At 38.7% G+C, this 13,081-nt stretch overlaps 1 protein-coding gene across 1 annotated transcript in view; it reads left to right on the top strand.

Annotated features, from left to right (window-relative positions):
* The window catches only part of ADAMTS20 (ADAM metallopeptidase with thrombospondin type 1 motif 20), a 110,716-nt gene that overhangs the window by 1,096 nt on the left and 96,539 nt on the right, over nt 1-13,081 (top strand). The window contains exon 2 of the mRNA XM_062583717.1: nt 37-383. Within this exon, the coding sequence (XP_062439701.1) occupies nt 37-383 (347 nt within the window). The remainder of the gene's footprint in view (nt 1-36; nt 384-13,081) is intronic.

The following is a 13,081-nucleotide window of genomic DNA, read 5'->3' as shown; positions in this document are numbered from 1 at the left end:
TTTGAGTGAGGCTGAGTCTCCTGCTTTCTGTTGCAGAGACCTTAGTGAAGCAGCTGTCCTCATATGAAATAGTCACACCTGTCCGAGTGAATGAATTTGGAGAAGTTTTCCCTCACACACATCACTTCAGCAGGAGGAAAAGGAGCTTGGAGACACCACTGGAGCCCACTGCTTTCCGAACACACTACCAGCTCAGTGCATATGGGCAGGTCTTCCAGCTCAACCTGAGTGCTGATGCAGGCTTCATTGCTGCTCAGTACACTGTGACACATGTAGGGGCCCCGCAACAGCAGTTCTCCCCTGATCTGCGCCACTGTTTCTACCGTGGCCACGTCAATGCACAGGAGACGCACATGGCTGTCTTCAGCATCTGCGGTGGCTTGGTAAGCATGTTGGTTACTCCCTCCTGTCTCCATTCGTATTCTCCCCTTCCTGAAAGAAATATAGTGGGATGCCTTTGCTGTGGAGCTGAGCTGGAAATTCTCAGGCATCGTTCCAAGTAGTTGGTCATGAAATGTTTTGGCATTCTAGTTTGCAGTCACGGTGATTCTTTTTTGGCGGGATATACAAATACTACTTTCAAAGGATCTATTGCTGGCCTGTAATAGAATTGCTTGATGTAACTCCTGACACCCGGAACACTGTAACAGAGAAAAAAACATGCCTCAGAAACACAGTAAGCTATTGTTTTGATTAAATGATGCTATCAGTCAGCATCAATTACGTGTTTTTAGCTATATAGATATTATATGGTTATGAGCGAGGAATAATGGTACTCGAGATGATGAGAGAAGAACTAATGCTGATGCTTTTCTCTTTCTGCTTTCAGCAGTGCCATAGAGATGTGTCACATTTTAATAAGTATGCAACAGTGCTCTAATCGTGTTTCTGTTAAAGTGAATGGGAATTTTCTTACTGACTTCAGTGGAAGTGTGACTATAAAATGCTTCTTTACTTGAGAATTGAATTGAGCAAACAAATCAAAACTTTGTGCCTATGCATTTGTCCATTCATAGCATTTACCAATTTTTCATGTTTTTCAAATTGATAATGAAGAGATAGTATCTCAGAGCTCTCTGTTAAAACAGTTGTACTATGTTGATACATTTTATAGTTTTTTTTTAGAAACAACAAAATATGATATCTAGTGCTTTACCACATCACTGTTCTGTTCAAATGCTAAGGAGAAATATGAGTAAAAGCGACAGTTGTTGCTAGTCCAGCCATTCAATTTCAGTGCTGCAAAATGGCTGCACTCCTGATATTTTAATTATTACTGTGTACTTTAATTGAGGTGTTGAGGTTGTGGCTTTTTATTTATTTATTTTTAAGCCACTCAGGAAAGTACAGGTGTGAGACTTTCTTTTCTGGGAACTGAAAAATTCCAGTGGCTTCGTATTCTATTTTCTTCCTGGTAACGTACAGAAAATAGAATGGAGTTGGCTGGATGCATGCAGGAGAGATTTTGATATTAAAGAAAGGTCATACATGTACTGTCATGGAGAATCAGAAATAATTTGTATTTGAGAGAGAGATGTTCATTGCTTGGTGCTTATTCTTGTATATGTGGTTATATGCCATCTTGTCCTCAGGTCAGCCTGTAGACTTGGGTTAGTCTTTTGGAATTACTGAAGAAGCAAACATTCCAAAACATTAATTATATATTCATCTAGAAACAGCCCTCTTTGGTTCTAGTCTGCATTATACAAAAGTCAGTTCAAACCTAAAACTACCCCCAGTGTGTTGCAACATAACTCACAGAGGGAGTAGAAAAAAGGAAAAATCGCATGTAAGAGAGATTCTTTATATTTTTTCATGGCTTAGTAGATGCTGTATAACATGGGGTTGATAATGGTGTAATACTCTACACAGAATAAATGTGAGAAGTTTTAAAACCTCTTTTCTATGACTTTCATTGCCTGTTTTAATTCTCTGCCCTTAAACTATCACATTGCATTACTTGAAGGGACCACGTGAACTGAAAATCATGACTATGAAAAATGCTTATCAACCCCACTTAAAAGTTTTCCAAAATATCTTTTATTTAGGAGTTCTCAAATTCTTCAGCACAGATCCTCTTCTTCTCTGTAATAATTTGAATGTCCTGCTTCTCCTATTCTGTCTCTTCTCTTGTACATTACAGTCTGAATAATATATTCTTTTACTCAGAAATCCTTGAATGCCAGCAAATCAAGCCTTTGCCTCTTCTAGATGAGCCTTGTAAACTTTGGCTCTCTCCAGCTGGACTTCATATCCTCCCTTGTTGCCTACCTTTCTGAGTGCCTAGTCAGTGCCACCTGCCTTCAAAGGCTTTTCTGTCCCACGCTCTCAAGGCCTCCTCTCACTGCTGATTATACTTTTTGCCAAGCAGACAGAGTCCTGGGGAAGGTAGGTCTTCCCCTAGCTAACGAATCTGATGAGGTACTGCAAAGAAGCAGCAGAGCCCTGCATGGGTGCTGATGCGCTTGTTGTGGGACATGCCTGCAGCACCCTTGGAAGGGATTGTAATGGGGAGCTGGGGGCAGTCATGGCCAGCTGGTTGCTGATAATCTGCACAGAACATCCCCTAAGCTCACTTAGAGCCTACTCGTTCCCACTGCCAGGGACTCAAAGTAAAGCCTTTTGTTGTGGCTGCCAGGGGAGAGAACTTTTTGGAGGAGGGTGAAGAATGATATGAAGGTGGGGATACAAAGGCCAGGTGGAATTTTCCTGCGAGATTTTGTCCTTACTGAACACATTCTGCGCTCCCAGAAGAGTACAGAAGAGTCCTCATGCTTACAGACTACGGTTATGCCTGAAAAAGTGAAAAGTTTTTTTTTTCTCCAGGTTTTTAAAGTTCGATTGCTTTGTGCATTCAACAACCATTCTTATGTACTTGCAAAAAATAATAGTCATTTACTATTCTTTTATTGAATTGTACCATGCTTCATGAATAAATGCAAATATTTAAGGGATTCGTGCTGAGGTAATATTTATTGTTAGTGAAGAAAGTAGAAACTCAACTGTAGTGGTTTGGCAGCCCTTTATTATATATTTTTGAAGTAAAATCCCTTCTTTTTATAGATTCTGTTTTTTCTCATGTAGAACTTGAGTTTGGTAAATGGAAATTAAAGCAGAAGAGATTGCTTTGAATTATTGAATATAATTATATCCTCCATTTTTGTGTGTATGAGGAAATTACTGTAGACCAATGCTGTAAAAGTTAGGAAGGAAAAAAGGACTTGGATTTAGAAAAAAAGATACAGGAAAATTAAACAGTGGAATTTTAAAAATTGCTCTGAAAATCTGCCTGAGAGTGATCTGAAGTTAAACCAGCTACTTACGTTCACTTTATCCTTTAGGCATTTTCCCCCAACCTCTGTTCTGACTGCATTCAGAACCTCACTGCCACTTCCCAACTTCCTTCTTTTCTTTCTGTTTGCATTCTCAAGTTGAGTGTGTTCTCCCTCTCAAGCTTTGCTTTCTTCTTTCACCCTCAGTTAAGCCTTTTTTTCTGAGTGTGCCAAGAGCTCGTACACCCCTGAGTACCCATGCAGCATTACTTAATGGCTCCTGACACCCTGTATGCACTTTTGTTGTGTTACATTTCAGAGCATGCCCTAAGTTCTGGGATGCAAATGGCAAAAGGAGGTTAGAAGGTCAGTGGGGAGTCTAGTAATTGCAAGGAGGGAGTCTGTAATTAGGAAAGTTTGGGATGCTGTCAAAGGCAGAAGGTCATTTGAAGTGATGGCCTGGGTGCCTAGTTGAACATCTGATCACATACAGGCATATTCTTTAAATCTTTAGAGTAATTTTTAAAATTTCACACTTTATTTCACTTTATTTTCCTAAGTTCTGTATCTTTTTTGCTTTTACTGCATTGGTCAATTTTAGCTTCCTACAAACATGGGAAACAAGATCTGCTGAGGATGTCACTGGCTGCATGTGGACTAAAGTGACCTCTCAAACATTATCCAGACAGCAAAATCAAAGAGGTAAAAAGAAATTCATTTAACTTTTGAGAACGTATAATCTTTACAAGTTTATTGACAAGGAAATACAATGGATAAAGTATTGTGATATAAGGGAGTTATCACCATTAATAGCTAGGAACAACCTTAATTCCTAGCAGGTCCTTCATGAAGAAAAAAAAACCTCTTTTAATTATGAATGCTATAAAAACAGTTTGCTTAGTCCCTTGAGAAGCCTGATATTACTTCCTTGGAGATTGGGGAAGTGTTGAAAGACTCTGAGGACAATTAAACTTTGTTTATGTGAGCTAGGAGAATGCCTGAGTGTATCTTATGTTATTCTGCTATGAGGGAAGGAGAGGTAAGGAGGGAGAAGACACACATCTTTTTGCGTGTGCAGTCTCTTTCATGTATAGAACATCTTCACATGCTCACTGGCTTGCTGGAAGTTAGGAGTAGGGAAGGACGTGTGAATCTCTTCTTAAATGGATCTGCTAACCATCAGCTTTCCACAGTCTAGGAAAACAGTACTGCTTGGTTCTAATGCAGCTTCTGGAGTGCAACAAGCTCTGCATGATAAACTGCTTGCTTACAAGGGAGCCCCTTTGTAACATGCCTTTATTGCACATCAAGCTTACTTTGTTTGGAGAGTGGTAGGAATACGAACCTAAGTGTGGATCTTCAGAATTTCCTCAGTGCAAGAGGTTGTGTTTGTATTTTATTAATATGGGTCAGCGGTTCACCTTTCTGGGAGAGTTCAAAAACAGTTGTATCAGCTACCGTGCATGAGTGCAGTGGTTCCTTTTCGAGAAAAATAGGCAGTTCTGGAAGTTGTTTTATTGAACTATAATTTTAAATTACATTTAGATAAAAATTTGGGCAGGAGCTAGAAACTGGCACTGACAAAGCCAGTGAAACTGTGGAACTGTAGTACAGATAACAGCCTAGTGGTCTGCTCCTTTGCTTGCCCCTCCCCCCCTCATTTAGTACTGCTTAGTACTAATAATTCCAATGAGTTAAACTACAGTGATTTTCCAAAGAAAGCTTTGATGATGCTTGTAACCGAAACATACGCTTTACTTTAGGTAGTTTAATATTTTAACTTACAGGCTTAGTTTCTTCCTAAATTTGAAAAGCAGATTAGTTTTAAGTGTTCAGTTAATATTTGTAAACCTATGAGCATCCATAAGCTACATACAATTTTTCTGAAGATTTTATCTTTTTAAAATAGAGAGTCTGTCATAACCTAGGGAACAGGCATGCTAAAATGTCAGCACAAGACAATCACCATTCCCATTTCAACAAATCAAATCTTATTAGTGCTGAATAATCAACTTGCTGACTTCCACTTACTAGTTCTAGTTTCACTTGTCATATAAATATCCTAGGTGAGTCATTAGCCCTGAATATCTGCAATGCACTAGTTAAAAAATTTCAGTGCTACTAATACCATCCGCTAGATTTATTTTATCCCTCACCAGCACAACTTGATTTCAGATAAAACTGAACTTAGTGAGTAAAACATAAAATGTTACTGTTTTTATAACTAAACAGAACAAAGGCCGTGTTAGGAAATAGGTCACACTCTAACTCCTCTACAGTGAGCTAGATCTACATGAAGATTTTTGTACTTCATTGTTTCATTTGAATTTTTGTTTTTATCTTTTTTTTTCAATACTTTCCTCCCTGGCTATTTCTTCTTTTGTTCTTGAATTTTTCATTTACAGTCTTCTTCTCTTTTACTTTGGTCTGCTTTCCTACTAGCTTTTCCCTAATACGCGTTTTTAAGTGCAAGACCAGTTTTTAAACATCTCACTTGTGTGACATTTGATCTAGCATTTTTGAAGAAGAGAACATTTTTAATGGCTTGGTTTTCTGGTCACAGAATGAATGGCACAAATTTCTTATTCTTGCCATCTCATCTCTTGAGCTTAGTTTTCACATAGTGCATAGGCACTAGAGGTCTTTTTCAGATAGGTCTGAGAGTAGACCATAATACCTGAATATGCTTGAATGTGGTCCTGTATTCCAGATTCAATTTCTGAGTGCCTTGGTAAAATCACTATTTATCACACAATCACTCATAAATCATAAAAAAATAGTAAGACAGCTTAAGTCCACTCTGCAACTATTAAAAAACTAATCCTCAGTACATTTTTCACAAACTCTTTACATCTCTACTTTTCCGAAAGATATCTCTGCAGATGCTATGCTTTTAAAAAGGGACTACCGCAGATTGGCAAATCCAGGCAGTAACTGTGCTTTTAGACTAGGAAAATGTATGAGACAGTGAATTCTGAAGCTCAGGTCTCTCATAGGCAAAGTTTTGCAGAAATCATAGATCTGAGCATGTGTGTCTCTACCTTTTTACTTGCAATGCTACCTGAATTGTCCTTCATATAGGCAAGTCCAAGTTTGTTTAACAGTGTAGGTCAAGGATGCTCAGCCATCTCTGGTCTGCCTCTTGCCCACATCCTGTCTGGTAGCCTTCTTTCCCTATAGCTGCTCGAGCAGATTATGCTTACCAGATAAATTGATGTGATGGCAGCAGCCTGTTCTTAGCTGCTGTTGCATTTCCCAGGAGATTCACAATCTCCTGCCCATCATTTTGGTTTTTTTTTGTGACACAGGTAAATTTGCTGCAAAGCTGTGGGCAGGCACAGGAGACTGGATTTACCTATGTGTTTGGGCACATGTTTATTAAACTTCTTTGAAGTACACAGGGTGTATTGTATGTGAACATAAGGGATAGGTTGACTCAGGGGAGGAGGAGAAAGAGGAACAGCATATGGCCCCTTGCTGTTACTGGGTGCATCTGTCCAGCTGAAATGGCTGTATGAAACTGCTTTTTGGGATTAAACTTACTACCTCTAGCCCCTTGTGACCCCATTATGGATCCCAGGAAACTGTGTACTCTTGGGGAATAGATGGGTTTTCCAAGGGAGACAATGTATCTGCAGTTTTCATTATGTTTTAGATGTAGCCTCATGTAGAATATGGTAACATCATAGTAGCAAAGTCTGAGACTACAAGAGATCATACCTTTTGAGTATGCATGTATTGAAAAAAAGCTCTAGGTGACCACTACTATGTGATTGGCTGAAACAAGGTCAAAATCTAACCAGAGCTTGTGTGTACTGTGTACTTGAGTGATAACTGCCTGATGACTCATACAAAGTTGAAAGGACTTTTTGGAGCTCTTCACCTGCCAGTGAGAATGAAAGGTGGTTCTGCGTGTACTTAAAACATCAAAGCTAGGAAGTTCTTTTTAAACAGAGATAAGTTGCATATGTGAATTTATTTGACAATCTCTGAAAAGGTTATATGATGAGGTTTCCTCCAAAACTAAGAATATGATTCCTTAGGTCTGTGTTCTGGGAGGGTATTTAGCTTGATAACAGTTTTTTCACATATGTGAGAAAGATCTCCCTGTGTGTATGCATTTCATTGCCAGTTTCAATAGATCTTGCAGAGAAACTACCTTTCCAGAATGAAAGTTGTAAGTATATTTCCATGGCAAAGGTGTTATGCGTAATTTTTTAAATTTAAAATCTGGTTTATTCACTATAAATCAGTACAGCTAACAATGAATAAAACACCCTTCAATACCTTCCTCTCCAATTACTGTTGTTATTCTTGTGTTCCTTGCAGGCTTTTCTATCTGCTCTTTCCAGCTATTGTAATATTCTCGCCAGTTACCTGCTATCTTCATATTTTATTGTTGTTACAAATTGCATTTAGAAACTTCTGGAATACTGTCTTTTCTAGGCTTCAGTTAGTTTTTTTTTATCTAGAGTAGCCATACTGAATGATCATCAGGATACCTGGAACCAGGTTTTCCACTTCTTGCATGACTGTTCTTTCCCCTGTGCTATGATGCAAAATGGAGATAGCCTCTTTTCCTCTGTTGCTCAGTAAAAGTAACTTGGCTGTTAGGGTACTGCGGTCAGTACTGCAGTTACCAGTAAAGTCAAGTCTGGCATGTTCTAAGGGCACTTAGTCTTCAGGGCTTTACTTAGAATTTAAGGTTGGAATTTAATTCTAATCTAGAATTATGTGATTGTATTTAACCAGCGATTAGATGTCCAGCTTCCCAGACTAGGACACTTCTGAGCATACATGGGTGCATTACCAATTCTGTTCAGGTTCCTAAAGGTGTGATTTGTATTTGTGCTGATGAAATCCTGATATCACAGAATTTACAAGGAAATGTAAAGGTAGGTCATACAACTCAACTTGCAATGAAAGATGTTTTGCAGTCTTTAGCATTTTATTCCATTTGTTTTTAAGAATTTCAGATACAATGTTGCTTCTGATCACTTACAAAAATGTGTTCTACCAGCTAAAACTTTTTCTTGCTAGATAGATTTTTTTTCTGACATTGAATCAGTGTTCATGTCGTTTCTATTTTGTTATTTTTATTTATGTTATCTCTGGCTTGAATTAATATAATGTTAGCTTGCAACCGCTACATCTTGTTGTTTTTCTAGCTGAGTTGTCTACTAGCAGGAATCTCTCTTCCAGATGTTGTCAGTGTATCATGATCAGATAACCCCTAATGCTTTTTTCTTCAGTGAACTAATTAGGCTATGCTTCTTAAGTCTTTCACAGTGGAGCTGGCAGAGAAGGTTGAAGGGCTTCTCACATGTTTCAGAAGAGCTTTGAACAAATACAACAGAGATTTGGTGAATAATACAAAAGGAAGGAGTTTTGTAATACGCTTTGATCATGGAAGTATCCTTGATATAAACTACTTGCAAGTTTTTGAATCTGAGTTAACAAACCATACTTATGAGGGCATGAAACAGACTAAGGAATAAGAGTAGAGCTTACCTGGAAGGAGTCTCTCAGGTTGGAGTCATATTTTCCAGAACTTCAGTCATTCTTTTAGGATTTTTCTGAAACCTTTCCAATTTTGCTGTTGGTCATTAGATTAGACATAAGATTAACTCCATGTTTCTGAAACCTGCTATACTTCCCTTATGTTCTCCATATGTTCTTCGAAGTTGCCGTTATACACAAAGACATAATTTGTATGTGAGTATGGTACATACTTTAACCATAAATTTTTCAATATTTATTTCTACTATTCTTGGAATAGAGCAAATACACTGATTAAGTTTTAAGCCACTTTAAACCACTAAGACGTACTATATATAATGAGTGACTGTGTTGATCCATTTAACTTTGATTTAATATATTCAAGTGGCTTAACCCATCCAGAGTATTTCAAATCCAAGAAATAAATTATCTTTCTTATGTGGGTTTTCTCATAATTTCCTCATATCTATGCATATGCATAGTCCTGGAGAGCGCTCCTGCTTTCTTACTTTGGAGCACTTATTTATGATGTGCAAGAGACTGTTTTCAGTTTTGTACTCCATTTCTACTGAAGAGATCTTTTAGATGTACTTTTACCTCTTTATCTGAGAACAGAAATAGAATGTTTATTTGGCAAAGCAAATGGCAAATAAATGGCAAATTTCTTATTATATGATTTGAGAGGCATCTGTAGATGATAAGTAAATCCAGTTAATTTCTGATTTCATTTCCTGCAAATGCTTAGGCTCCTGTTTCAGCAGCCTGCCTCTGTACGTCTGATAAGTGCCTTTGGTTTATTTGATTTTACCCCGAATTTTCATTTGGATCTCATAGCCCTTTCCCTTGAGTGGCTAATTCACATGAATAGCTCCATTTGTTTCAGCAGAGTCTGTCACCAGTATCTGACTAGACAGTGTCACCAGGGTCGTTTCATGAATGAAGTGTGAAACAGACAGAAGAGTGTAGCTGATGACTGAATTTTTGTAGACCTGTTAATAATTGTGAAGGAAATGAGGAGATAAGCATGTGTGGCTAATCAAAATCTGACTGAAGTCTTCATAAAGGAATTGAAGGATTTGTATGGGTGACTTCAAACCTGGCTTCACTTTCACTAACTTTCATCTTTCAGAGATGTCTTCTGAAATACTAATTTCCATTTGTTAATCTAAACTCAACCACATCTGTGTATTGCTGTTCCAAAAAGCTTGGATTTCTATTATGTTAACGTTGTATACAAATTTACACCAGTGAATCATAGAATCATAGAATTAGTAAGGTTGGAAGGGACCTCTGGAGGTCATCTAGTCCAACCTCCCCGCTCAGCAGGGTGACCTAGAGCATGGTAGACAGGGTTGCATCCAGGTGGGCTTTGAGTATCTCCAGAGAAGGAGACTCCACAACCTCTCTGGGCAACCTGTGCCAGTGCTCCGTCACTCTCACAGGGAAGAAATTCCCCCTCACGGTCAGGCGGAACTTCCTGTGCTTCAATTTCTGCCCATTGCCTCTTGTCCTGTCACATGGGACAACTGAAAAGAGTTTGTCCCCGTCCCCTTGACACCCTCCCTTCAGGTATTTATACACATTGATAAGATCCTCCCTCAGTCTGCTCTTCCCCAGGCTGAAGAGGCCCAGCTCTCGCAGCCGTTCCTCATAGGGCAGATGCTCCAGCCCTCGGATCATCTTTGTAGCCCTACACTGGACTCTCCCCAGTAGCTCCATGTCTCTCTTGTAGTGTGGAGCCCAGAACTGGACACAGGACTCGAGATGAGGCCTCCCCAGGGCTGAGTAGAGGGGCAGGATCACCTCCCTCCACCTGCTGGCAACACTCTTCCGAATGCACCCCAGGATACCATTGGCCTTCTTGGCCACAAGGGCACATTGCTGGCTCATGGTCAACTTGTCATCCACCAGGACTCTCAGGACCTTCTCTGCAGAGCTGCTCTCCAGCAGGTCAGCCCCCAGCTTGTCCTGGTGCCTAGGGTTATTTCTCCCTAGGTGCAGGACCCTGCACTTGCCCTTGTTGAACCTCATGAGTTTCCTCTCCGCCTAACTCTCCAGTGACATTTGTGGAATGAATTGTAATCTCTGCTTGAGTTTTAAATGACTGATATAATATACTCTTCGTTAGTTAGACGCAGTAGTTTATTTTCATCTTTAATTGCTTTGAGATTCTCATACTTTTGAGAAGTCTTTTGAACTTGGATGGGGGATGTGCAAAAATATTTTATCATAGGTTACTGGTGGGAAGAGTTCCTAACTAGTAAATGGCAACAGTTATTACTTATTTATCTATATATTGTTGATGAGGAAAGAGTTCATTAAGGAGAGAATGCAAATGTGTGGCATTATGGATTTTGATTGACCCGTCTCCTGTACCTAAACAGACAGTTGATACTGAGATACCGTATAAGGGTCACTGGGCCAGAACGACAGTAAGTGTGAATGGGCCAGCTCCATTTTTCTAAAATCGTTAGGCTAAGCAACTGGAAAGGTGAAATCAGGTTCATCTCCTGACTTAAGGACAATATTGTACCTTTTTAATTAATCTTTTGATTTAAAACAAAAAAAATCCTAAAATAATTCTGAGATCATGGAACATAATGTAAGATTCCTCCCTTACAGCTGTCTAGCTTTCTTCTTCCACTATAAATTTTTGATGTATTTTTTATTTCATTTATTTGATGTAATGAAGGAGATTTTCTTCCTGCTTTTTAGGCAATTTCTGTAAGTGCTTATTGTAAATTAAAGGTAAGCACAGTTACTGCTGCTTCTTATATCTTTTAAAAGAGGAAGAATTGCCTGTTTTTTTTTTTTTGTTGTTTGTGGGGTTTTTTTTTTTTTTTTCCTTAGATGAATTCAGTGTGTCTTGTCCCAGGCGGGATTCTGGACTTCAGTTAAATACTTGAATCAGTTCTGATTCAGATGCTTAGACTGTAGGGTAGTGAAAGCTGAGTCCCAGCTGTTGCTAAGCATGTTGTATTGTGTAGTCATAGTTAGGCTCAGCCTGATATACAAGCTATGGAGCACCATTCTGATGTGCCTGATAGTCTGGTTTTGTAGTTGGCTTTTGCTGATATAAGGTTGCATTTTTTGCCAGGAAGAGTGGTTCCCTGTTAGAAGGGTGGGAGTGCACATCTAGAGGAGGAGGAATGCCAGAATACCTCTTTCAGAGAACAAGAAATTGTAGATTAACTTAGGTCAGTCATGATGCCTCATGCTAATTCTTCCCACACTGGACAGGGACAATGCATAAATATAATTTGGAATTCCTAGTTAGGAATTTACCACTTGTAGCCCCTCAAGACATTCTTTGGCACTTAGTTGTCTGAATATGTGATCTGAGTGGGATTTTCAGTGATCAAACTCACTTAAAAGCTGATTAGTGATTTTCTGGAGTGTGAAATGGTAGAGAAATGTAGCCTGAGTCTTGCAGTTTACCTTTTCCAGTGGAAGTATGATATTCTGGAAGATGAGTTTGGTTTAAAGTGTGGAACAAACTCTTTGCTTATTTGCTCTGTGCTACTATTCCTGCAGTCAGCATACTTCTCTTAGCTGAAATCCTTTCTTTGTAAAATCTGAAAACCTGTTAATTGAGAAAAGTAATTGAAGAAACCAATACAAAATATGTATTCCAGCTATTAGAAGGAGGAGGAAAATAAGGTATGTATGGGAATAAAGCAGCAGCAGTAAAGTTTTTGCTTTCTTAAAATCTAAAATAACATATTTTAAATGTCTCTATTGTCTAGAAACAGAATAGGTTTAGAGCATGATGATAGGTTTAGAGCATGATGGGAAAAACTAATTAGCATATTAGTGTTCACAGATTTTATAGGGTTAGTTTTATCCTATTTTGGTGGTTTGGACATTTTTCAAAAAGCAACATGAATCTTAGAAAATCTTAAAAACAACACAAATCTTAAGAATCTTAGACTCAGCTCTTACTGTCTTACCCATGAGTGACAGGATCTCCTTGTTTCTGTCTCTGTCATTTTGACCAGAAGGTTGTACTTTACGTAGGACTAACTGACAAGGTGTAGTATATCTGTTTTAAAGGAACCCTAGATTTTGGAGGCCCTTTTCAGGGAGGCAGATAATATTCTCAGTGTGCTTGATCTGCAGGCCTCTACAAACCACATGCCCTGGAAACACTGGATATGAAGAGGTTGAACTGAACATATAAAAGATCCAATGTGAAGACGACTTGCAAAGAATTTAGATCTGTTTGATGCTGAAAGGAAAAAAAAAAAACGCCTCTGCTAACTGGCTGAGTCTTTTTTTCATTGCACAACAAATATGGTACAGAGGATCCC

Source organism: Rhea pennata, chromosome 1 (genome assembly GCF_028389875.1).
Source record: "Rhea pennata isolate bPtePen1 chromosome 1, bPtePen1.pri, whole genome shotgun sequence".
NCBI classification, from domain to species: Eukaryota; Metazoa; Chordata; class Aves; order Rheiformes; family Rheidae; genus Rhea; species Rhea pennata.
The sequence above is the reverse complement of the archived record's forward strand: the minus strand, read 5'-3'. Positions and strand labels throughout refer to the sequence as shown.